General features: G+C 50.4%; 3 protein-coding genes across 4 annotated transcripts in view; 2 read left to right on the top strand and 1 right to left on the bottom strand.

Moving 5' to 3' along the window:
- SAMD4B (sterile alpha motif domain containing 4B) overlaps positions 1-8,897 on the top strand; it is a 40,678-nt gene extending 31,781 nt beyond the window's left edge. For both annotated transcript variants that reach the window (XM_039854364.1, XM_039854374.1), the window contains 10 exons: positions 237-476; positions 747-856; positions 1,016-1,102; positions 1,818-2,160; positions 2,867-2,952; positions 3,420-3,538; positions 4,085-4,283; positions 4,457-4,580; positions 6,403-6,486; positions 6,697-8,897. In XM_039854364.1, the coding sequence (XP_039710298.1) occupies positions 237-476; positions 747-856; positions 1,016-1,102; positions 1,818-2,160; positions 2,867-2,952; positions 3,420-3,538; positions 4,085-4,283; positions 4,457-4,580; positions 6,403-6,486; positions 6,697-6,725 (1,421 nt within the window). In that variant the 3' untranslated portion in view covers positions 6,726-8,897. The remainder of the gene's footprint in view (positions 1-236; positions 477-746; positions 857-1,015; positions 1,103-1,817; positions 2,161-2,866; positions 2,953-3,419; positions 3,539-4,084; positions 4,284-4,456; positions 4,581-6,402; positions 6,487-6,696) is intronic.
- Positions 8,898-9,069: 172 nt separating this feature from the next.
- Positions 9,070-17,843, bottom strand: PAF1 (PAF1 component of Paf1/RNA polymerase II complex). The gene is given in 14 exon segments (XM_039854410.1): positions 9,070-9,195; positions 9,198-9,452; positions 9,715-9,805; positions 9,915-10,020; positions 10,983-11,111; positions 11,208-11,324; positions 11,411-11,514; positions 11,599-11,667; positions 11,757-11,862; positions 11,945-12,046; positions 12,127-12,193; positions 12,286-12,407; positions 12,743-12,835; positions 17,527-17,843. Coding segments are annotated over 14 exon segments (1,473 nt in total). The 5' UTR covers positions 17,574-17,843; the 3' UTR covers positions 9,070-9,130.
- A 209-nt stretch (positions 17,844-18,052) lies between these two features.
- Positions 18,053-21,290, top strand: MED29 (mediator complex subunit 29). Its single transcript, XM_039854403.1, has 4 exons — positions 18,053-18,310; positions 18,797-18,855; positions 19,144-19,228; positions 20,975-21,290. Exons 1-4 carry the CDS (start codon positions 18,098-18,100, stop codon positions 21,215-21,217), a joined length of 600 nt encoding a protein of 199 aa, XP_039710337.1. The 5' UTR covers positions 18,053-18,097; the 3' UTR covers positions 21,218-21,290.
- The last annotated feature ends 1,089 nt before the right edge of the window (positions 21,291-22,379 follow it).

The following is a 22,379-nucleotide window of genomic DNA, read 5'->3' as shown; positions in this document are numbered from 1 at the left end:
GAGGAAGTGGAGAGGTCCAGAGAAGTGGCTGACAGCTTGCTGATGGGTTGGGCATGTGGGGTGGAGAAGCAAGGGAATGAGCAGTATCTGGTAGGTGGTTCCCTTCAGACGCCAGGATCCCTTCTCCTTGTCGGCTTCTGGGGCTGAGCTGCCATCCGTGGCACTGGCTGGGGAGCATGGTCTCCTGTGGTCAGATCCCCAAGCTTGACATCTTGCCTCTCTCCCCCTCTGGCCAGGTCTCCCTTGCCAAATCCACCCCAGCCCGCTGAAGCGCTCCATGTCGCTCATTCCCACGAGCCCCCAGGCTCCTGGTGAGTGGCCGAGTCCGGAGGAGCTCGGGGCCCGAGCTGCTTTCACCACATCCGACCACGCACCCCTCTCACCCCAGAGCAGCGTGGCCTCCTCTGGCAGTGAACAGACGGAGGAGCAGGGCTCCAGCCGGAACACTTTCCAGGAGGATGGCAGTGGCATGAAAGGTACAACAGGGGAGGGCATCACTAAGACCCTCCTCCAGAGGCTTCTGCAGATCTTAGAGGACAGGGAGCTTGCAGCTGCTACCCAGCCTGACCCGTCTCCCCTCACCCCCCCCACCCCACCCCCCTGACCCCTCTCCCAGAGAAGGGGACAAGTCTGAGGGGAGTAGATAGCCCCCACCCTCAGACACTCCAGTCTGACAAGAAAGCAAGGACACCTAGGTAACTGATGGAACAAACTGCTGACCTTACACCCTCCCTCCTTCTCCACAGATGTGCCCTCGTGGCTCAAGAGCCTCCGTTTGCACAAGTATGCAGCCCTCTTCTCACAGATGAGCTATGAGGAGATGATGACACTGACTGAGCAGCACCTGGAGTCTCAGGTAAAGCTAAGGGGACCATCAGGGCAGGATTGGGGACAGCACCATTTTGACACTACCCTTGCAGCCTGAGCTGCCTCCATCTCTTTGGGCCTTGTTGGGATACCCCAAGTACCTCAGCCTCCCATTTCTAGTTTCCTGTCTCCTTTTGCCCTACCACAGAATGTCACCAAAGGTGCCCGCCACAAGATAGCCCTGAGCATCCAAAAGTTGCGTGAGAGGCAGAGTGTCCTTAAATCCTTGGAGAAGGTGAGCACCTGATATCTTCGTCTTTAAGGTCAGCTGGTTGCCTACGGTACCAGAAGATTGAAGGCTCTGGGTCATCCTTGCTACCCATGCAACCTCCCCTTGGGACCGCCCCAGCCCTAGCGAGCCAGGCTCGGGGGACCAAGTGCAAGTCAGATCACAGGGCTCACTTGCCTGTGGCTAAGAGACCCCCCTCCCTGTCTGTACTGGTGTGTGTCTCCAGGCTCTGTTGACTCAGCCTCTTCTCTCTTTCGCTTTTCCATTTCTGACGGGCCTTTCCAATAGGGCAGAGTGTCTCCCTGTGTGCACGATCTCTTTCCATTGGTTGGTTTCTCATCTACTCATTCTCCTTCTATATCTGCCTCGATTTGCATTCCTTTTCCCCTTCCCCTGCCACTTGCCTTCTGGTTTTTCTCCGCTCTCGGCGTCGTAGTCCAGATCCCTGGTTCCATCCTTAGCGAGACCCTAAGGCCCTAGCATGAGACCACCTTCTCCTGAGCTCCATGGGGCTCCACCTTGAAAGAGGAAAGAGGGAACGTGTGTATTCGAATGTGTGTTTGTAAATATATATGAGCTTGTGGTGCCTTTACCTGCCTTCTCTGTGCTGGAACCCAGGATCCCACTAGCCCTCTCCAAGCCCTGTCTGACCTCGTTTATGTAGTCCTTCTACATAAATGTGGGGTTGGCATGTGAACCTAGCTGTGTCCTCCCCACCCAGGATGTGCTGGAAGGAGGGAATCTGCGAAACGCTCTGCAAGAGCTGCAGCAGATCATCATCACCCCTATCAAGGCCTACAGTGTCCTCCAGGCCACTGTGGCTGCCGCCGCCGCCACCGCCCCTACTGCCAAGGATGGGGGCCGAGGGGAGTCACTGCTGCCAGGTGCTGAGCCTCCCCTGGCTCACACCAGCACAGACAAGGGCACTGAGGCCAAGGACCCTTCAGCTGCAGAGAGCTACCCACCTCCACCAGCTCCGGCTCCCACTGATGGCAGTGAGCCAGCCCCGGCTCCCGTCGCCGACGGAGACATCCCCAGCCAGTTTACACGGGTGATGGGCAAAGGTGAGACCACCCAGGGCCCAGCAGGAAGTTCCGGGGTAAGGAGCAAAGCGAACCTAGACATTAGGAATCAAATTCCAGTTCAATGGTGGAAGCAGAGCTTTTTAAAGCATCCTTGGGACTAGAACACCATACAGAGCGACTGAGAGTGAGGGTGGCAAGGGCCGTGCCCTTAGGTGTGTCCAGGCTGGTGATGGGAGACAGTTCTTACCCTCAAAGTGTCTTCAGCCTGAGAAGAAGACAAGACTTAAGTCGGCGGGAACTGCATACCAGTGCCGGGTAAAAAGATAAGGAGAATCCATTGGTGGTCTCAGAGGGGACTGAAGTCCACAGGATGGGTGTGGTGAAGCTCTGAACGAGCTCAGCCTTCTTTTAAGGCAGCATGGCATCGCAGCATTTCTACTTGAGGTCTAGATCCTTTTAGCCGTGACCTGGGCCAGGTGACTCAACCTCGCTGAGCCTCAGGTTCCTCAGGCTAAAAATGGCCACGTTAATGACATTGTTTTAAAAGTTACAAGGAGAAAAGGTATCATCGACTTCATATTTGTCTTTTGCCAGGCACTGTGGTGGGCACTTTATATATCTTCACGATAAGCCATGCTTGGCACGTAGCTAGTACTCGTCTAGCCCAAGTTTAAGTTTCCTGTCCCTCCTCCTGTGGCAGACATCATCTTGGGGGCTAACCCCCACCCTTTCCCATGTCCCCCAGTGTGCACCCAGCTGCTGGTGTCCCGACCAGACGAGGAAAACATCACTAGTTACCTCCAGCTCATCGAAAAGTGCCTGACTCATGAGGTGAGACCTTCTCTAGAGCTCCCAAGAAGGGAAAAGTGGCCCCATCACTCTCAGAATCAGAACCAGTGTTCCTTATGTGGCCAGCAGGGTCCTACCTGGCTCCTGCCCGCCTCTCCAGCCTTCATCTCACCAGTTGGGGGTTCAGTGGATGCCCTGAGCTGTCCTTCTTGGAGTCTTTGTACAATGTTCCTTCTCTTGTAAACAAGTCCCCCCCACCCCCACCACTGGCCCCTCATACTAGATCCGGTTTCTCGTGCCTCCTGTACTTCTCCCTCACCGCGCTCGTCAGTTATGATCGCATGTGTATCTTCTCCCCAGCTAAACTGTAAGCTCCACGTGCACAGGTCACCTCTCCGTCCCAGCATGGCCTGGAACAGGGCGGGCAGTCGATCAATATTTGAGCAAATAAACGGAAGGCAGATCTGAAAGAAGCACCCCCTCTCCCTGCTTCACTTCCCTAATTCTAGGCTTTCACGGAGACACAGAAAAAACGGCTGCTGTCCTGGAAACAGCAAGTGCTGAAGCTCCTCCGGACCTTCCCGCGCAAAGCTGCACTGGAGATGCAGAACTACCGGCAGCAGAAAGGGTGGGTGGGCCGCCAGGGCACGCGGGCCGTCCCTCCTCTGCTGGTTGACTGCGAGTACTTAGAGGGGTGATTGCATTCTGGGCTGGGAATCTAGTGGTACTCATTCAATCACTGGGCGACTTACACACATCACTGAGTGAAGACTTCCCAGCAAATCAGGGTGTTCTTACCACTGGAATACGGTCCTGAGCTCGAAAAACCAGCTTATGTCTTGATAGCAGGCCCCTTGCTTGTCCCTTGTTCTCCTCACCTGTGTGCAGAGGGTTCTGAAGGCCCTTCTCACCTCAAACGAGTAACAAATGTCACACCTGAGTATTAAAGTTAGAACTGCTTTGTGTGGGTGTGAGGGACATTCCCCATCTCCAACCTTGGGGTACTCTTGGGCAGAAGGAGAGAGATGTGTAATGCAGGGACTTAGGGAATCCTTGCTCAGAGCAGTCCTGTGTTCTGTCTTGCCCACTGTGATTGTGGGAGGGAGGTGAGGAAGGGGTGGACACATGGGCCCCATCCACCTAAACTGACACACTGCCTTCTGCTCTCTCTCAGCTGGGCGTTTGGCTCCAACTCGCTCCCCATAGCTGGCTCTGTGGGGATGGGCGTGGCCCGGCGGACCCAGCGGCAGTTCCCATTGCCTCCCCGGGCCCTTCCTCCCGGCAGGATGGGGCTTCTGAGCCCCTCAGGCATTGGGGGCATCTCCCCCCGACATGCCCTCACCAGCCCCAGCCTTGGGGGTCAGGGCCGACAGGTGCGTAGCTGGAACCCGAGAGCCTGGCGCTCCTGGGGTTGGGGTGGCGGTGCGTGGGGTCCGTGTCATTGCATCTGGGTCTGACTTAGAAGGGTGGAGCTCTTTCGCCAGCTCCACCACTCCTGGGCCTCTTCCCCGCTCATCTGCTTTCTCTCTCCCCATGTGCTTTGCAGAACTTGTGGTTCGCCAACCCCGGAGGCAGCAACAGCATGCCCAGCCAGAGCCGCAGCTCTGTGCAGCGCACCCACTCGCTCCCAGTCCACTCGTCACCCCAGGCCATTCTCATGTTCCCTCCAGGTAAGGTACCCCAATTATTGGGACTCTGCCTCCGCAACACCCTTAGCTGGCCTTTCTCTTCTCTTTTGGGTCTCATACGCTCCAGCACCTCTCCCCATACTTCCCACCACTCTGCACCCATCTCCCTGCAGAGCGGCTTTTCTTGTACTCTTCCCCACCCCCATTTCAGTCTTCTCTCTCAGGTTCTGCCTTCTTTTAGCTCCTCTCCCTCTTGTGTGTCCACCTCTCTCCCTTCCTATGTCGTAATCTTAGTATATATGTTGGTCTCTGTCACCATCTCATTGGCAGGAGTTGAGGGGATCAGAGAGTCAAAGCATTCGAATGGAGGGGAGTCCTGCCTATCAGTCCACCGACATTCTTTCAGAAGCCAGGCGACCAGGCAGGAACCAATAGACTTCAGTTCTTGGGTCAGGTTTTATGCTAGAGGGTGTTTGAAGTTTTCCCTCTGCTCACAGGGCCAGCCTAGAAATGGCAGATCAGAATGAGGGCCAAGTGGACAGAAAGAAGAGGGTGGAGAAGCACTAGCCCTACTTTGCTCAGTGACTAGAGATGATGTCCTCTGCCCCGTGCCAGGCCCCCGTTGCTAGGCACCAAGGCTGCAGAAGCACATAAGGCTGGTCTAGAATGAGCTGCCTCTGGAGAGATCTTAGATATGCAGGTGACCCTAAGCTCTCTGTGTCATAAACTGCCAAATCAGTAGGGATTCTTAATTTATGAGATTATGCAGACTGCCACCTGTTGAAGGCAGGAGATCGTCTTGTTCATCCTAGTACAGGGTTTGGCCTGTGGCAGGCATCTGTAAATGATGTTAAAAGACTGGATAGACAAACTGCGGGAGCAAAAAAGAACAGTTCTTTTGACCAGAATGCTGTGTACTAGGCTATCAGGCAGCTTCCCTGCACCGTCAGATCAAACCCTCCCAAACTGCACATGTGAGGGCACTGATGATGTTCTCATTTGATCAGTCACAAATCTGAGACTCAAAGAGGTGACTTGCCCAAGGTTAAACATTCTTTTCGTTAAGAACAGACAGATGGTCTGACATGGCCTGAGCTCAGGGTTCAGAGGGGATGAACCCTGATGAGAGGTAAAGCTGAATGTGGGAGCGGGGTCTTCTAAACCAAATTAAAAGCTCAGATTTATTCCTGACAGGAGTGAGGAGCCCAGGAAAGGTTTTAAGCAGTGCGGGGTGGGTTTAAGTCTGCCCAAGGAGGTGGGCTGTTTCCCAGACTCTAGAACAGGAGGCCCTTTTGAGAGTCAGTTTGAGGATAAGCCCTGTGGCTGCCATCCTGACTTGCCCTGACTGCCTGGCCTGTGCAGATAGAATTTTGCCTGTAGGAGCAAGTCCAAGTGGGGAAGGAAGAGTTCTGCTTAAGCTTCTGTAGCACGTACAGAGCAGGTCATCAGTCAAGGAGCACGCGGCTGCCCAGCTCCCACAGCAGATGCCCAGACTGTGCTCAACGCAACATGTAGTATGTCCAAAATAGTCAGCTTTTGTGTGACCTCCAGGAAGCCCCCTCAGCTTCACATCACTCTGTCTCCAGATCAGGCTTTCTCTGTGTTGCCAAGCCTCTCCCTTTGCCATTGCTGCCTCTGCCTGCTTTGTGACACACCTGGGCCTGTCTCTTTCATCTCTGCCCAGTCACACCTTCTACCCGAGTGTGTGCATGTCTCCCGTGCTCTGTTTCTGTCTCTCCCTTTCCCTCCCTCCTCATCCCTCTCAGCCTCTCGCCCATGCCGTCCCATCCGGTTCTTTGTCTTCCTGGCTCTACTGTTCACCCCAGTCCAGTCCTGCTCACCACCTCCACTCTCTCCCACCCAGACTGCCCGGTCCCTGGGCCTGACCTGGAGATCAATCCCAATCTGGAGTCTCTGTGTCTGAGCATGACAGAACACGCCTTGGGTGGTGAGCATTTTCTCTTTTCCTGACCCTGCTCCCACCTACCCAGCAGCATCTACACCTCTGAACTGAGCAACTCAGAGTCACCCTAGGGGGTCCCTAGGGGAGGCCGGACTCCAGGGAGGGCCTGACTGGGATGACAGTCTACCTGAGTGCCTTCTCCCGAGCCTCCTGCCAGCTCCTGATCTTCCTCCCTTCCTCCCTTTCTCACCACAGATGGGACAGACAAAACCTCCACCATCTGACGGGACCCACAGCCCAGCGCACCCATAAGCTCCCTGGGCGGCGGGCGGGGGCCAACCCCCAACGGGCTTCTCCACGACAGCGAGAGGGTGGGCTGGCTCAGCTATACATTCTAATATTTTTCTACTCTCTCACCCTTTTAACTTTTGTTTAACATTGGCACACGCCTTGCTCACCCCCAGGCCCGTTGAGGGATCTCTGCTGAGGCCGGGGAGATAGGGGGCAGCCAGAATAAAGGGGGCAGGAACTGGCCAGCCTGCCTGCCCTCTCCTTCCCTCTATCTCCCTCCTTGTCCCATCCCACCCCTGCCTCCTCCAGACAGCCCGCCACCTGCCCCTCCCAAGGGAGCAGCCTCCCCCAGAGACTCACTGACCCATGATCCTGTGGGGCCTGCTCAGAAACATCTGACATTTAGGAAGAGACAAGCAGGATAGAAAACCTGCCCTCCTGAATGTCATTTGAGAGGCGCTAAGGAGAAGGCAGCAGGTGAGGAGACGAGCCTCTCCCCGCCACCTTCTCCTCCCCCTTCCCCATCATTCCCCGAGGACAGGAGCCACCCTCCTCTCACTCGCCTCCTTTCGCCCTGTTTATCAGAGGTTCTCTACAATTAATTTCTTAGACCTATTTAAGATACATATTTATATAGTTCTTAACGGTTTTTCTCTCATCATTCCCTCTCATTTTTAGAATCCCCAGGCCTCTCTCTGAGCCAAGAAAGTGGCAGGGGAAGCCTGAATTTACGAGGGGAGAGGGGCAGAGCCCCCTCCTCCAAACCCCGTAGCCCTTCCCTACTCCCCCCTGCCCCCAGCCCTGGCTCCCCAGATGCAGAGATCCAAGGTGGGGAGCCAGGGCAGCCAGTGAGGTCAGGAAGTCTGTTGCCTTAACGTCCCTCCTTCCACCAACATACACCCTTCTCCACTCCCAGGTCTGGTTGCTGAAAGACTTGGGGGTGAGGAATAAGGGAAAGGGGGTGGTTTGGTTTTTGGTTTCTTTCCCCACCCTCTTTTCTTTCACCCTTCCCTCACCCCCCATTATGTCATGACCTCATTAAGTGAAACACTATAGCATAACCCAGAGACTTGTCCCAGCCCAAGTTATACAGACCCTCTGGTCCCTGTTCGTACTGCAGGGTTGTGCTGTGGCCGAGGTGGAGGGAAGGGATTTGGGGGTTCAGGTTGTGGGGCAGCCAGGGTCCCCTATTCCAACCCCCTTTTCTCCCTCAACCCCCCACCCCCACCCCCACTGGGACATTCTCAAGCTTTTCACACCGAAAAGGAAAAAAAAATGTTATTTTTAGATACATTTTATGAATAACTTTTGTTATGAATATGGCTGGTAACCATTGTGTATGTTATTAAAGATACAAAATGTTGGGAAAAAACAAAAAAACCAAAAAAAAAAAAATTTTAAAACCACCGCCCTCCCCGCACTCACCCCATTCCCCTGACCTTCTTGCCCCTGCCCTCCTGGTCTGGACCTCCCTCAGCTCTGAGCCCAGGGAGGGGGAGGAAGCCAGAGGGTGGTGTAGCCCTGGGGACCTACTCCAGGTCCCCACCTCCTCTCCCAGTGCCGGGCTGGGTGGGGTGTCAGGTTTATTTATGTACCTCTTGCACACTCATCAACCTATGCAAGTCCCCCACCCCGGCCCCTCCATGTTTCTGTGCCTTTGCTCATTCCCCTCAAACTCCCAGGGCTTCTCCAGTCCCCTCCCACTAGCCCCGGGAAGTGGGATAGACAGGGGCCACATCGGTTGGACTCAGCAGGGTGTCCCTCTTATAGGACCCTCACCTCCTCCCAGCCAGTCCTGTCTTGCTCATTATCCATCAGACTGAGCTGGCTCTGCCTGGCACTGGTAGGTGGTGAGGGACACCCCCCCCCCAACACAATGGGAGGCAAGAGCTTCCCCCTCTCCCCACCTGACAGCAGAGTGTGCAGGGCCTTGACCCAGGCTGCCCCACTCTGATGGGCAGGGACCCTGGCCCTCCTGCTCCAGCCCCTTCCCAGCCCCCCGCCTCGCTTACCCCTTGCCATGATCTCACCCTCCTTCTATCCCCAGCCCCACTGGCAGAATCAGCTTTGAGTAACTGTACAGTTTTTTCTCATTGTTGAAGAAGACTTATTTGTTGGAGTTTCACTTGTTTAATGGTCTGGGCTTATTTTGGAAAAAAAAAAAAGGATTCTGACCTTTGTTATGCTCTGTTTCATTGAAAAACCTAATGGGTCCTGTCTCTGTGGCCTTTGCTTCTATCCCTTAAGCTGAAGCCACTGAGTGCCTGGGATGGGGGTGGGGTGAGGGATGGGGTGGGAGGGGGAGGTGTAGGCAGAACAAGACCAGTAAGACCCGGGGAGGGAAACCGAAAAGCTAGCTTTATTAACAGCAAAGGTTTAGAGGACGGGAGTGAAAGGCTTACAAATAGACCACTGGAAAAGTGCCTTCCTGCACATAATCATCATGTCTGCACCAGCCCTGAGGCCCTGGGACTCAGTCACTGTCACTGTCAGCTTCACTGGAATCGGAAGCTGCGGCTTCGCTGCCATCCTCCTGGGCCGAGTGCTCACTGCCACTGGGAAAGGGGCTGGCGCTGCGGCTGGGGCTGGGACTGCGGCTGAGGCTGGGGCTGGGGCTCCGCTGGCCACCCCCATCACTGCCGCTCTCTGAATCATTGTCACTGCCGTGGGCCCGTCCTCTGTCCTCATCATCAGAGTCAGCATCCTCTGAATCCGCATCACTGCCGAAGATCTCCTCTTTGTCCCGGGCGGCCCGGGCCTCATCCTCACTGCTCTCGTCCTCGCCGCTAACACTCTTGTCACTCGCCTCATCCCTGTCACCCTCCTCCCGTTCACTCTCGCTGCCTGAGCGTTCATCCTCGCTGCCTTCTTTCTCACTGCTGCTGCCCTTCTCTCGCTCCTCATCTGTGAGGGAACAGGAAGAAGTGAGACCCAGTTCCCCACCCTCCCAGGGCTCCCAGCGTTTGGTCCGTTTAGCTTTACCTGAGCCCCCAGCTTCTTTCTCTTCTGTCTCCATCTCTTCTTCCTCTTCCTCCTCGGGTTCGTGGTTCTCCAGCTGGGCCTTCCGTGCCTCCTGGAAGCAGCAGGGTTGAGGGGAAAGGGAGGGTATTCTCTCAGGCGTCTGACCCCCTTACCCACCACCACACTCCCCATGGGTGCCCCGGGCCACTGGAGCTTATTACCTGGGCTTCTAATTCCTTCTCGTTCATGTCCCGGTGTTTGACCACAAGCAAGGCATTGGTACCCGACTGAACCCCAGCCTTGGCCCGGCGCTTACTCAGGCGGACCCTGAAGTGGGCAAGTTTGGGGGAGAAGTGTGGAAGATGCAGTAAAAAACCCAGGGGTAGGGGATCTCATCTGACTTGGTTCTTAACTTCCTCACCAATGCTCAGCCCAGAACAGGCTAGAATAAATACAAATGGAAGAAAGGAGACAACTCTGGTGTGAGGCAGGGGAGGGGAAGGGAAGGATGACAGCTCCCAAAATACCAGATTGGTGCCCTATACTTTATAAAAGTGTGTGTAATAACATGTAGATTTTAATGTGAATTACTAACAAACACTTAAAAACAGTTTCTAGATTTCTGGCTTTTAGAAAATATGATTCTTGTCCCACTGGGCCTTTCTGCCTCTCACAGCATGTCAGCAACAGGTTGGAGCCCTTTGCTGGACCGGGTTGTGGTGTCCCTCGCAGGTTGCCCAGAGCTCTTGGTTGCCTAGACCCCACTAGCCCACTGTGCTGCTTTTTACATTTCTTGCCTGGCTTACAGGGATCAGAATTTGTAATCTCTGCTTTAAACAGAAATTCAAGATCATGCTTTTGCCCCCCCTTATACGAAAGGTCCCAGCCAACAGTAAACTTTTAGCCATCAGAGAAGTTTTGGGGGTCATACGTTTGAACATGGGTATCCAGAGTTCTGTTTAAAATACTCTAGTTTTATGTGTAACCCGCCCCCGCCACACACACACTTTTGCTATGTTTACTTCCACATGAAGCCTCTTAGTATCAGGAATATTGGCTATGTACCCTACACAAAAGCTCTGAATATCTCCAGCATTACATGATTTTCTCTCTGGGTTCTTATGTTAGAACCATGTCAAGCCCACATGCATAAGCAGGCTTCTGCTGCTCTTGCTTAACAAATGCATGTGACAAATCCTTAGGTACAGATGACCTCCAAGATGGCATACTAGGGTCTTGACCCTAAAGCAGAGGCCCAGGCTCATCTGAAATAGGAGTGTGCCGAGTACCTGGTTTCCAGCTCATTGTAGTAAACACCATCACCCTCTCGGAAGATGAAGAAGTAGTTTTCCTCGTAGCCCTTGCTGGCCTTGTTCTTCACATTCCAGTTGTATTCCCGAGCAATCTTATAGTCATACCTGAGGAGGAGAGGGGACAGGGTTAGCCCCATTTCTTCCCTGAGAGAAAGGGAGACACACTTCTCAATCCCTAAAACCTAACCCCAACCCACGCACACATCATCTGGTGCATAGTCCATCTCCTCCTCCTGGTCCCGCTTTCGTTTCTTCAGAGTCTCTTCCACAGGCAGGAAGTAGGCCACAAACTGGTTCCCTTCCTCATCCATCATGCCCCTGGTTGGGGGAACAGGAGGAGCAGTGATTAGTGAGGGCAAAGGGCAAAGGAGGAGCAGGTCAAGGTGGACAGCAGGGCCACTTACCTAATCATGGCCTGAGACATCATCTCCAATGCAGCTGCACCACTTGTATCCTTGGGGGCTGGGTCTGAGTCAAAGATTACCTGAGCGCATGGATTGATCCACATCTGGGGGATGGAGGGCACTGGCATTAGACTGAGACGGGCAGAGATGGCAGCCTATCCCCCTCTGCCTCCTGTCCCAGATCTTACCTTAAAGTCTGGGAAAACAGGCATGACTTCTACTGGTGTCACTCGGGGCTTGCTGTAATGCTGGGAGATCTGGCGGAGGCAAAAACAGGGTGAGAAGGAAGACGAAGAGCTCTGGAGCCACCCTTTTGTCTGCTCCCCCATCCCAGTCCCTCAGTTACCGATTTCTGGGCATCCTCGAAAGTCTTCTCAATGGCTGTGATCTGGCTATCCCTGTCTTTGTATATTTCTTCCTCAGTGAACTGCTGTTTCACAGAAACCCCGATCCTAGGGATGAAGAGAAAGGCTTTCAGGGGCCACTGGACACACCTGAAGTTTCCACCTTCCCTCCCTACCCACCATGACTTACTTGACCTCAGGCTTTTCATTGGAGATACCATAACGGTTGAACTCAGTGGAGATGTACTCAGTCTTCCGCATCCATGGCACCACCTTCGCATGCTGCTGAGATCTGGGGTGGACGATCAGGCATTGCAGGACCCCACTGCCCTCCTCCCATTGGAGTCAGTCCCCCACTCAGCACCCCCTCACCTCTTGGAGCTAGTGGGGGCCTGAATCTCCTCTTCCAGAAGCTTCTCATCAGCCGGATCTAGGAGTACTAAAGGGAGAGCAAGGGCAAGATAGCCGTGAGGGAGGCCCAGGTGTGGCCTTTGCTGACCTAAAGCAGGCCCTCCCTATCTCCCTACATACCATTGGGGTCAATGCGGTAGGTGTCAGGATTGATGAGGTCGATGGTGACCCCCAGGTCTGGCTCAGTCAGGAGGTCATGTTTATGCTGTTTTTCCAAGGAAGTTGCTTTGTACTGGACAAACCTGGGTGAGAACACGTGCCCATGATGGTCTCCTGATTCCAGCTGTTCCCCTTACAACCCTACTTCACAGAGGCTAAATTTCTTCAGGGAGGAACTCAGACTGGAGTACCCCTCCTCCCACCCCACCACCCCACTGGAGTTAGAAGGCTGGCTCCAGTGGAAAGAGACCTGGACGCTGCTCGCTCAGCAAACATTTACCAGGTACCTACAACTACAGTGTGTGCTAGGTACTGTTCTAGGTCCTGAGGAGAGAACAGTCAACAAGACAAACAGTCCTTGTCCTCAAGGAGCTCACACTCCAAGTGAGCTGTTTCCCATCCCTGATCTTAGTCTCACCTGTTCTGGTCAAAGGGGTAGGTGATAAACTTTGGGTCGAAGGGGATGTCAGGGAGGCTATTGCAGTACTTGACTCGGCAGACCACTCCAGACCTGGGAACACAATGGCTCATTTAAAAAGCTACTACAAAGGTCAAGAGAAAAAAATTTCAAAATCGAACTACAATAAATAGGAGATACATAACATAAGAACTAAAACATTACAATAATAAAATATGGAGGGGGGAGTAAAAATGTAGTCCTTATATATTAGTATTTAAATGCCTATCACTTAATATAGACTGCTGTTGATATCCATAAATCTCTAAAAGATAAAGAAAAGAAAGAGACCCCAACAAAATACTAAAGAAAACCAGCTAACCACAAAAGAACAGAACTATAAAAACAATGAACAAAATGGCAGTAAGTACATACTTTTCAATAATTATTTTAAACGTAAATGGATTAAATGCCCCAATAAAAATACACAGGGTAGCAGAATGGATTAAAAAGCATGACCTATCTATATGCTGCTTATAAGAAACTTCAAATCTAAAGACACATAGACTGAAAGTAAAGCTTTGGAAAGATATTCCACACAACTAGAAATAAAAAGAAAGGTGGAGTAGCAATATTCATGTCAGATAAAATAGACTTTAAAAGGAAAAGTGTAAAAAAGCAAAAAAGGACATTACATAATTATAAAGGGGTAAGTCTAAGAAGCGAACATGGCAACTATAATAGCTATGCACCTAACATAGGAGCACCTAAATATATAAAGCAAATATTAATGGACATAAAGGGAGAAATCCATAGTAATACAATGATACTAAGGAACTTTAATACCCCATTCACATCAATGGATAAGTTCATCCAGGTAGAAAATTATAGTGAAATAATGGCCTTAAATGTCACATTAGACCAGATCGACTTAATGCTTACAGAACACTTCACCCAAAAGCTGCAGAATACACATTTTTTTTTTTCAGGTACACATGGGACATTCTCCAGACTAGATAACATACTTGGCCACTAAACAAGCCTCAAATTCAAGAAGACTGAAATATCAAGCATCTGTTCCAACCACAATGGCATAAAACTAGAAACAAACTACCAGAAGAAAACTGGAAAAAAATATATGTGAAGACTAAACAACATGCTACTAATAGAGGAACTCAAACAGGAATTAAAAACTATCTGAAAGAAAAATGAAAATATAACTTTTCAAAATTTAGGGGATGCAGCAAAAACAGGTCTAAGAGGGAAGTTCATAGCTAGCTATATAGGCCTACCTCAAGAAATAAGAAAAACCCCAAATAATCTAACTGTACACCTAAAGGAACTAGAACAAAACTCAAGCAGAAGAAAATGGTTAAGATTAGAGCACAAATAAGTAAAATAGAAATTTTTAAAACAACAAAAGATCAATAAAACTAAGCTGGTTCTTTGAAAAAACAAAATTGACAAAACTTTAGCCAAACTAATCTAGAAAAAAAGCCCAAATAAAAATCAAATGAAAGTACAACCAACACTACAGAAATACAAAGAATCATTAAAAAAAAAAAACTACAATTACATGTTGACAAATTCAACAACCTAGAAGAAATAGATAAATTTCTAGACATATATGACCTTCCCAAGACTGAACCAGAATAGAAAATCTAAACAGACCAATTACTAGCAATGAAACAAGCAGTTATCAAAACATTCCCAACAGAAGTCCAGGACCAGATGGCTTCACAGGTAAATTCCACCAAACATTCAAAGAAATAATACCTATACCTCTTAAACTATTTCAAAAAATTGAAGAAGGAATGTTTCTAAACTCATTCTATGAAGCCTTGATACCAAAACCAGACAAATTACAAAAAAAAAAAATTACAAGCTAATATCCCCAATTAATGTAGGTGCAAAAATTCTTAACAAAATATTAGCAAACTGGATTCAACAATACATTAAAAGGATTATACACCAGAGATGCAAGGATGGTTCAACATCCGTAAATCAACGTGACACATCACATGAACAAAACAAAGGATAAAAACCATATGATCATCTCAATAGATGCAGAGAAAATATATGATAAAATTCAACATCCTTTTATGATGAAAACTCAACAGTGGGTACAGAAGAAATATACCTCAACATAATAAAGGCTATATATGACAAACCCACAGCTAATATCATACTCAATGGTGAAAAGCTGAAAATTTTTCCTTTAAGATCAGGAACAAGAAAAGAATGCCCACTATCACTATTTCTATTCACCACAGTATCAGAAGTCCAGCCACATCAATCAGACTAAGTAAATGATATAGTACAATATAATTAATATAATTGATATAATTAATAAAAAATAAAACATCCAGAGAAGTAAAACTCATTATTCGCAGATGACACGATCTCTATATAGAAAACCCAAAAGAATCTGCCGAAAAACATTTAGAACTAATAAATGAATTTAGTAAAGTTGCAGGATACAGATCAATATACAGAAATCTGTTGCATTTCTATACACCAATAATGGATGATTAAAAGGAGAAATTAAGAAAACAGTCCCATTTACAGTTGTATCCAAAAGCATGAAATACTTAACCAAAGAAGTGAAAGACCCGTACTCAGAAAACTATAAGACATTAAAGAAATAAAGTGAAGAAGATGCAAATAAATGGAAGATATATCTTTCTAATGCATTGGAAGGATTAATATTGTTAAAATGTCCTTACAACCTGAAGCAATTTACAGATTCAGTGTGATCCCTTCTTCTCAGAACTAGAACTAATCCTAAAACTTATACAGAACCACAAAAGACCCTGAATAGCCAAAGAAATTTTAAGAACAAAGTGAGAGGTAGCAAGCTCCCTGATATCAAACTATATTATAAAGCCACAATAATCAAAACTGTGTGGTACTGACAATAAAAACATATAGATCAATGGGATGGAATAGAAAGCCCAGAACTCCTTGCTTCGACAGTCAATCTATGACAAATGAGGCAAGGCTGTACAAATAGGTAAAGACAGTCTCTTTAACAAGTGGTGTTGGGAAAACTGAACAGATACATGCAAAATAAAAATGCAACTGGACCACTTTCTTAAATCGTATACAAAAATAAACTCAAAATGGATTAAAGGCTTAAATGTAAAACCTGAAACCATAAACTACTAGAAGAAAACATAGGCAGTAAAGTCTTTGACATTGCTCTTAGTAATATCTTTCTGGCAACAGAAGAAAAAATAAATAGGACTACATCAAACTAAAACGTTTTTGCACTGTGAAGGAAACCAACAAAACGAAAAGACAACCTACTGAATGGGAGAAGATATTCACAAATGATACACACATAAGGAGTCGATATCTAAAATATGTAAGGAACTCATACACATTTATACCAAAAGACCAATCTAATTTAAAAACAGGCAGAGGACCTGAATAGACATTTCTCCAAAGAGGACAAACAGATGGCCAACAGACATATGAAAAGATGCTCAATATCACTGATCATCAAAGAAATGCTAATTAAAACCACGAGATACCACCAAATGCACCTGTCAGAATGGTTATCATGAATAAATAACAAGTACTGATAATGATGTGGAGAAAAGGGAACCCTCACACACCACTGGTGGGATTGCAAACTATATGCGCAGCCAATATGAAAAACAGTGTGGAGCTGCCATATAATCCAGCAATTTCGCTTCTGGGTATTTATCTGAGAAAAACAAAAACCCTAATTCAAAGGATATATGCACCTGTATGTTCACTGCAGCATTACTAGTAATAGCCAAGATATGGAAGCAATATGGATGTCCATCAATAGATGAATGGATAAAGAAGATGTGATATATGTATGTGTGCATGTGTATGTCATATTTACATATATGTGGTATACGTTTTATATATGTACACACAAAGGAATATTATTCAATAGAAAAATGAAATCTTGCTATTTGTGAAAACATGGATGAACCAACAGGGTATTATGCTAAGTGAAGTAGAGAAAGCGTGATTTCACTAACATGTGGAATCTAAAATAACAAAACTAACAGAAACAGTCCATAGTCATAGAGAATAAGTTAATGGTTGGCAAATTGGAGGAGGGTGGGGATTTGGGAATTAAAAAAAAAAAGCACTGATATGTTGAGGGGGGCAGCCCCTGCTGCCCCCCACCTCTGCTCCCACCCCCCATTGGCCCACCCATCCTAGGAAAACATAATAAGTCTCACCTCTCAGGCAGAGTCCGGTGGGAATTGGGCCTGGTGGGTAAGAGAGAGAGAGAGACATTGGTAGAAAGACGGAAAGGATGAGACTGACAGGAGAGTGAAGGGGGCTTCTCCAAGCTTTTAAAAGAGATAAGGACGGGGTGACAAATGCTAATTAATCCATTTGGTATGAGTGCTCCAAGTGCTTTAATGGAGGGAACCAAGTATTCAATTCCTTTTAGAGAAAGTGTTCAATCCCTTCTGAAGGGGGTGTCTTGAAGTGTTTAATAAAAAGAACCACGTACTCAATTGTTTTTGGAAAAATGGGTCTCCAGACACTTGGCTGGAGGAATAAGAGCTCAATCCCTTCTGAATAAAGACTCCAAGAGCTTAATCCCCGAACTCCACGGCGGGGAGGAGGGGGCAACACCCCCACCCCTGAAGGAACCCGCCCCCCTTCGTCAAACTGAGCGCTCCGTGACGTCACCGGCAGACCTGGGGGACTAGTGACATTTTAGGTAGTCACCCGAGCCCGACAACCCGCCTCCCCGAAACCTGGACAGACCTAGAGGACAACGGTATTAGCCATGCGGTGGCGCCTACCTGTGGCCATCCTCCCGCTGGGCTTGGGTCTGGATGGTGGGCGCCATGGCGACAAGGCGACCGCAGTCCGGACTGGGTCCTTGCTGAGCCGCGGGAGACAAGGTGGGACGTGCCGACTTCGGCGGACACAAAATCTGAGGCAGTGCTCGAGTTGGCGCCCTGTCGGTGGGGTTAGCTCGGTGAGAAGAGTTCCAGCGGAGACTCAGGTAACTGCGCAGCCGCCAACTCTTCTGCAGCAGCTCCACCAACTGCCGCCAAGATAATGAGGCCCCGACAGGTCGCCTCAGGCCGCGAGGCCTTCTGGAAAATAGAGTCCAGATCAAACCTACATCCGGATTGGCCAGCGTCTGGAGCGGAGCGAAGGAAAAGCCTCTTGTGATTGGTGAATCAGGAGCTCAGCTGGAACATAGAATTTGAGAGTCTAGTGTTGGTGGAGTGCCTTCTTTCCTCCCATTGGCTGAATTGTTTGAGGGGCGGAGCTAACTAGCAAACGGGGCCTAGAGGCGAAGACGCCGAAAAGAAACCCGGCTAGACGCCTTGTGACGCACTTCCGACACGCTGAGTGAAGAAGATGGCTGCGTCCCAGCAGGCTTCAGCGCCTTCCTCCGCTGCTGGTGTGTCGGGTCCCGGTTCGGCTGGTGGCCCGGGTACCCAACAGCAGCCGCAACCACCAACACAACTGGTGGGGCCTGCCCAGAGCGGACTTTTGCAGCAACAGCAACAGGACTTCGATCCTGTACAGCGCTATAAGATGCTCATCCCGCAGCTGAAGGAGAGTCTTCAGGTGATTGGCCGGGAGCTTCAAGAAGCAAGCGGGGTTTGGTTCTCTGACATAAAGGGGTCGGGCGGAGGGGCTGTTTAGGCAGGGAGCAAGCAAGAAGAGCGTTAGGCAGGGAAGAGGAGTGAGACTTGGTCCTGTGGGGAGCAGCGCGGATGTTGAGCCTGGGATTGGCCGGAACTCGAGTGGGAGGGAGAAACCGGGCACTGATCGTTACAGCCTGTGGAAAGAACGGCTTGTACAGAGATTCTGCTTGTGATTGGTGAGTGAGGGAGGACGCTGAGGTATGTCGGGGAGGTCACTGGCGAGAACCCCGGGAGAGAGTGGGCCCCTAGGAAAATACGGGGAATGGAAGCGGCAGTTACTCTGGAGTGACAGAAGATGTCAAGTGAAGAGGCTTAAGATTGATCGGATCTTAAGAGTGTAGACCACCGAAAGTGTCCCCTTTTGTTTCGCCATCTCTCGCGTCTTTTTTTTTTTTCTTTTAACTAGACTTTGATGAAGGTTGCAGCCCAGAACTTGATTCAGAACACTAACATTGACAACGGACAGTGAGTGTGGTCCCGTTTCCCAGGATGTTGTCTTATCCTCACCCCAGTCTTAGAAACTCATCCGACACGCCTTGCCCACCCACCCTCCTTTCCTCCTATTTTCAAGCCCGGTTCCCTAGCGCCCGGCCTTGCACCTTTTGCCTCTTATACTACTAACCATCCCCTAGGCCCTGCCTGCGGGCTCCTGGGCCTAGACCTGGTTTCCCGATGAATACTTGGTTGGGTAGACACTGATGTTCCAAAGATCGGAAATCCATTCCTTAGTCTCCTCCTTCTCCTGGGCTATAGAAAGAGCAGTGACGGACCCATACAGCGCTTTGACAAGTGTCTGGAGGAGTTCTATGCACTCTGTGACCAGCTGGAGCTCTGTCTGGTAAGGGGCCTCCTGGACACTCAATGACCACAACCCTCCCTCAGTCCTTGGGTCTTCAGGAACCTTCATTCAGTCAGTCAGCACACACACACACCCGGGGCACGTCCTGTGGGCCAGACCTGTGCTTCAACAGTGTTGACCTGATATTTGGCCTCTCCCAGAGCTTCCAGTTCAGTGGGATGACATACATCCCCAAACAATGACGGCTTAGAGTGCTCAAAGCTGCGATGGGAGAAGCCCAGGCCTTAGAGGTCAGGGCTGGGATTGGGGGCTGGCGGGGAGCCACAGTTAGAGAGGTCAGGATTAAAATGGGAGAAGCACAGGGGGTTGTGGGAGCCCAGAGAAATGCACTTGACCCTGCTCAAGGTGGGGGTAGGGAGAAAAGGACTCAGGAAAGACTACTGGTGGAGAGCACATCTGAGCTGAGGCAGGAACAAAAATGGAAGAGGGGCAGGAATTGAGAGGAAGGCAAGTGGCAAGGAGTACAGCCTCTGGATTCAGATGGACCACCAACCTCTACCTCTGGGCCTTGGGTTCCTCCTTTAGAAAATGGATTTTGGGGAAAGACCCAGCAAGATCATGCATGTAAAGTACTTAACATGGTTATTAGGCACATGGTAAATGTTTCCTGCACTATCATCATTGTCATCATTATCTTGAACTGGGTTTTGAAGGAAAAGTCAGAGTTTGAGAAGCCTGGTAGTGGTAGAAAGGTATTCCGACCAGAAGGACCGGCTTCTACTTTAAGTTCCCTTTAGGAATGTCACGAAATTCAGTCTGGCTGAGGTAGAGTTGGCATTGGGACTTGTTGAATTTTTACTGTACCCTGAGGGTGCTAGGGAGCCATCTAGGGTTTCAGGCAAGGAAGAACACGGACCCGTTGCTTTTTTAAGAATACGCCTCTAGCTGCCAAGTGAGGGATGGGTTAAGGGGGCCAAGAGTGGAGGCCCGGGGGGCCAAGAAGACAGCCATGGTAGGATTCAGTGGGCCAAGTTCTACCAAGGCAGGGTCCTGAGGAATTGCGGAAGGGCAGATGGGGGAGAGACAGTGGGGCTTTGTGAAAAGGCCATTTAACTGAAGAGTTGCAGGAAGAGGAGCCTCCGGGATAAGGCCCAGGGCTCTATTTGGAATGGTAGGGCTATCCCTGAGACAGGGACCCAGGAAGAAGAGCAGTTTAGGGGAGAAAGTATGAGAGCTCTGGAATATCAGGGGAGTCTGGGGACACAGATACGTTGTCATCAGTGAGTGGCGTGTGGGTTGAGATAGCCCCAACAGGGCATGCGAATTAGAGTAGGAGATGGGACATGGGAATTGCTGCATTTAAGGCTTGGGTAGAGTAAAAAGTACCTAGAAGGAGCAACCAGAGAAATAGGAGGAAAACAGGGAGCAGGTGCCATCAGAGAGGCCTCTTGCCAATACCAGGCCTGGGGTTGGGACAGTCATAATCACAGTAGCTAACATTCATTAATTAGCACTTAAGTGATAGGCCAGGATCTGTGCCTATGTTTCACACACTGTTCTTACCATTTTCACCATTATGCGATAGCAGAGGTAGTTATTAAACCCATTTTCCAAAGGAGGAAAGAGGCTCAGAGAGGAACCCAGCAAGTGACTGGCAAGACCAGGCTCTGGCCCCAAGACCCTTGAAGTCCAAGAGCCAAGCAGGCTATCCCAGGCTGGCCCGTGGGGTGGGGTTGGGAGTACCCAGAGTGAAGCTGATGCTGCACCTTGCCTGCCTGTCCACAGCGCCTGGCCCATGAGTGCCTGTCACAGAGTTGTGACAGTGCCAAGCACTCTCCAACACTGGTGCCTACAGCCACCAAGCCGGACGCGGTGCAGCCTGACAGCCTGCCCTACCCGCAGTACCTGGCAGTCATCAAAGCGCAGATTGCCTGTGCCAAGGATATTCACACCGCTCTGCTGGACTGTGCCAACAAGGTCACAGGCAAGACTCCTGCACCACCTACCGGCCCTGGAGGTGCCCTGTGAGCTGGCAGGGCTGGGAGTGGGGCAGGCTGTGTGGGAGGGGGACAGGGAGAGAATGAAGAGTGGCCTCAAAGCAGTCTTGTCTGTGTCTTATTCCGCCGTTAGCACCGGGGCTACGGCCAGCAGGGGGCAGCAGAGGCCTGCAGGAAGTGAGCAGGGCGGGGTCTTCTGCCGGCTGCCTGCTCTCTTCTCTAACAAGGGTGGACTTTCAACTGTGCCTGTTGATGACCTATTAGAGGGGTGCTCCACTACCTGGCCTGTCTGTGAAATCCCTAACTGGGCCTCTCTCCCTCCATCTGTACTTGATTCTGACCTAGTTTGGGCATGGGGTTTCTGCTCCTTTTACTAGCTGTTCCTTTATGTGTGTCTCTGATGCATGTGTCTGTTGTCCCTCTTATTCAGTCTTTTTATCCCTGTGTCTGCGTCTCTGTGGTCCTGTGTCTCCCTGTCTCTGACCATCTCTCTCCCATCTCTTGATTTCTTTCCTCTGCCTCCAAGTCCTCAGTGGGACTCTGTGAGTATGAAGGAGGCCAGATTCTGGGAGCCAGATCCCTGGGTTACCTGGGGCAAGGAAAGGAGCTTCATTTCCAGGAGCTACAGCCAAGCCCAGGATCCCCAGCACCTCCCATTTCAGCCCAGCCTGCAGTGTCCTTGGCCCAAGAAAGGGGAAGTGAAGGGGTCTAAGCCCTGACCTCAGCAAGCCTGATCGGGGAGGAGCTCAGGCCCCGACCCACACCCAGGGCCTGCGTCAGCAGCACTCAGACTGGGGGCATTGTGCAATCCTTGGCGAAGCCTGGCCCAGCTGGATGCCTGGGTCCTTGTATTTTTAGACCCAAAGGAGAAGTGAAAAGGCCCCTGAAGGGGTGAATCATCAGTCCTGGGGAAGAACCCAGGCGCCTGGGCCCCAGCTCCGGGAAGCAGGCCTTGGGTAGGGGTCTTTGGGGAGGAGGCATCTCACCAGGCTTCCCCCTTCTCTGAAAGCAAGCTTTGGGGAGTTCAGCCATGGCCTTCAAGCCTGGGCAAGTATAGGGTGGAGCTGCCAGCCCCGGCCCAGCTGGTAGGGTGTGAAAGGCTCAAGTGACTCAGTCTGGTTGGGGGACTGCCCCACCCAGTACCTTCTGTGCCCTGGTTCCCAGAGTTGTCCTGTTCTGGACCCCACATCTGC

The sequence above is a fragment of the Pteropus medius genome, unplaced genomic scaffold (assembly GCF_902729225.1).
Source record: "Pteropus medius unplaced genomic scaffold, Ma_sr-lr_union100, whole genome shotgun sequence".
Taxonomy (NCBI): Eukaryota; Metazoa; Chordata; class Mammalia; order Chiroptera; family Pteropodidae; genus Pteropus; species Pteropus medius.
The sequence above is the reverse complement of the archived record's forward strand: the minus strand, read 5'-3'. Positions and strand labels throughout refer to the sequence as shown.

Bases quoted from the DNA above. Each gene is read 5' to 3' on its own strand.
- MED29 (XM_039854403.1), top strand. From the start codon at position 18,098: ATGGCTGCGTCCCAGCAGGCTTCAGCGCCTTCCTCCGCTGCTGGTGTG. The intron at 18,311-18,796 runs GTGATTGGCCGG...TCTTTTAACTAG, and splicing joins AGCTGAAGGAGAGTCTTCAG to ACTTTGATGAAGGTTGCAGC. The intron at 18,856-19,143 runs GTGAGTGTGGTC...CCTGGGCTATAG, and splicing joins ACTAACATTGACAACGGACA to AAAGAGCAGTGACGGACCCA.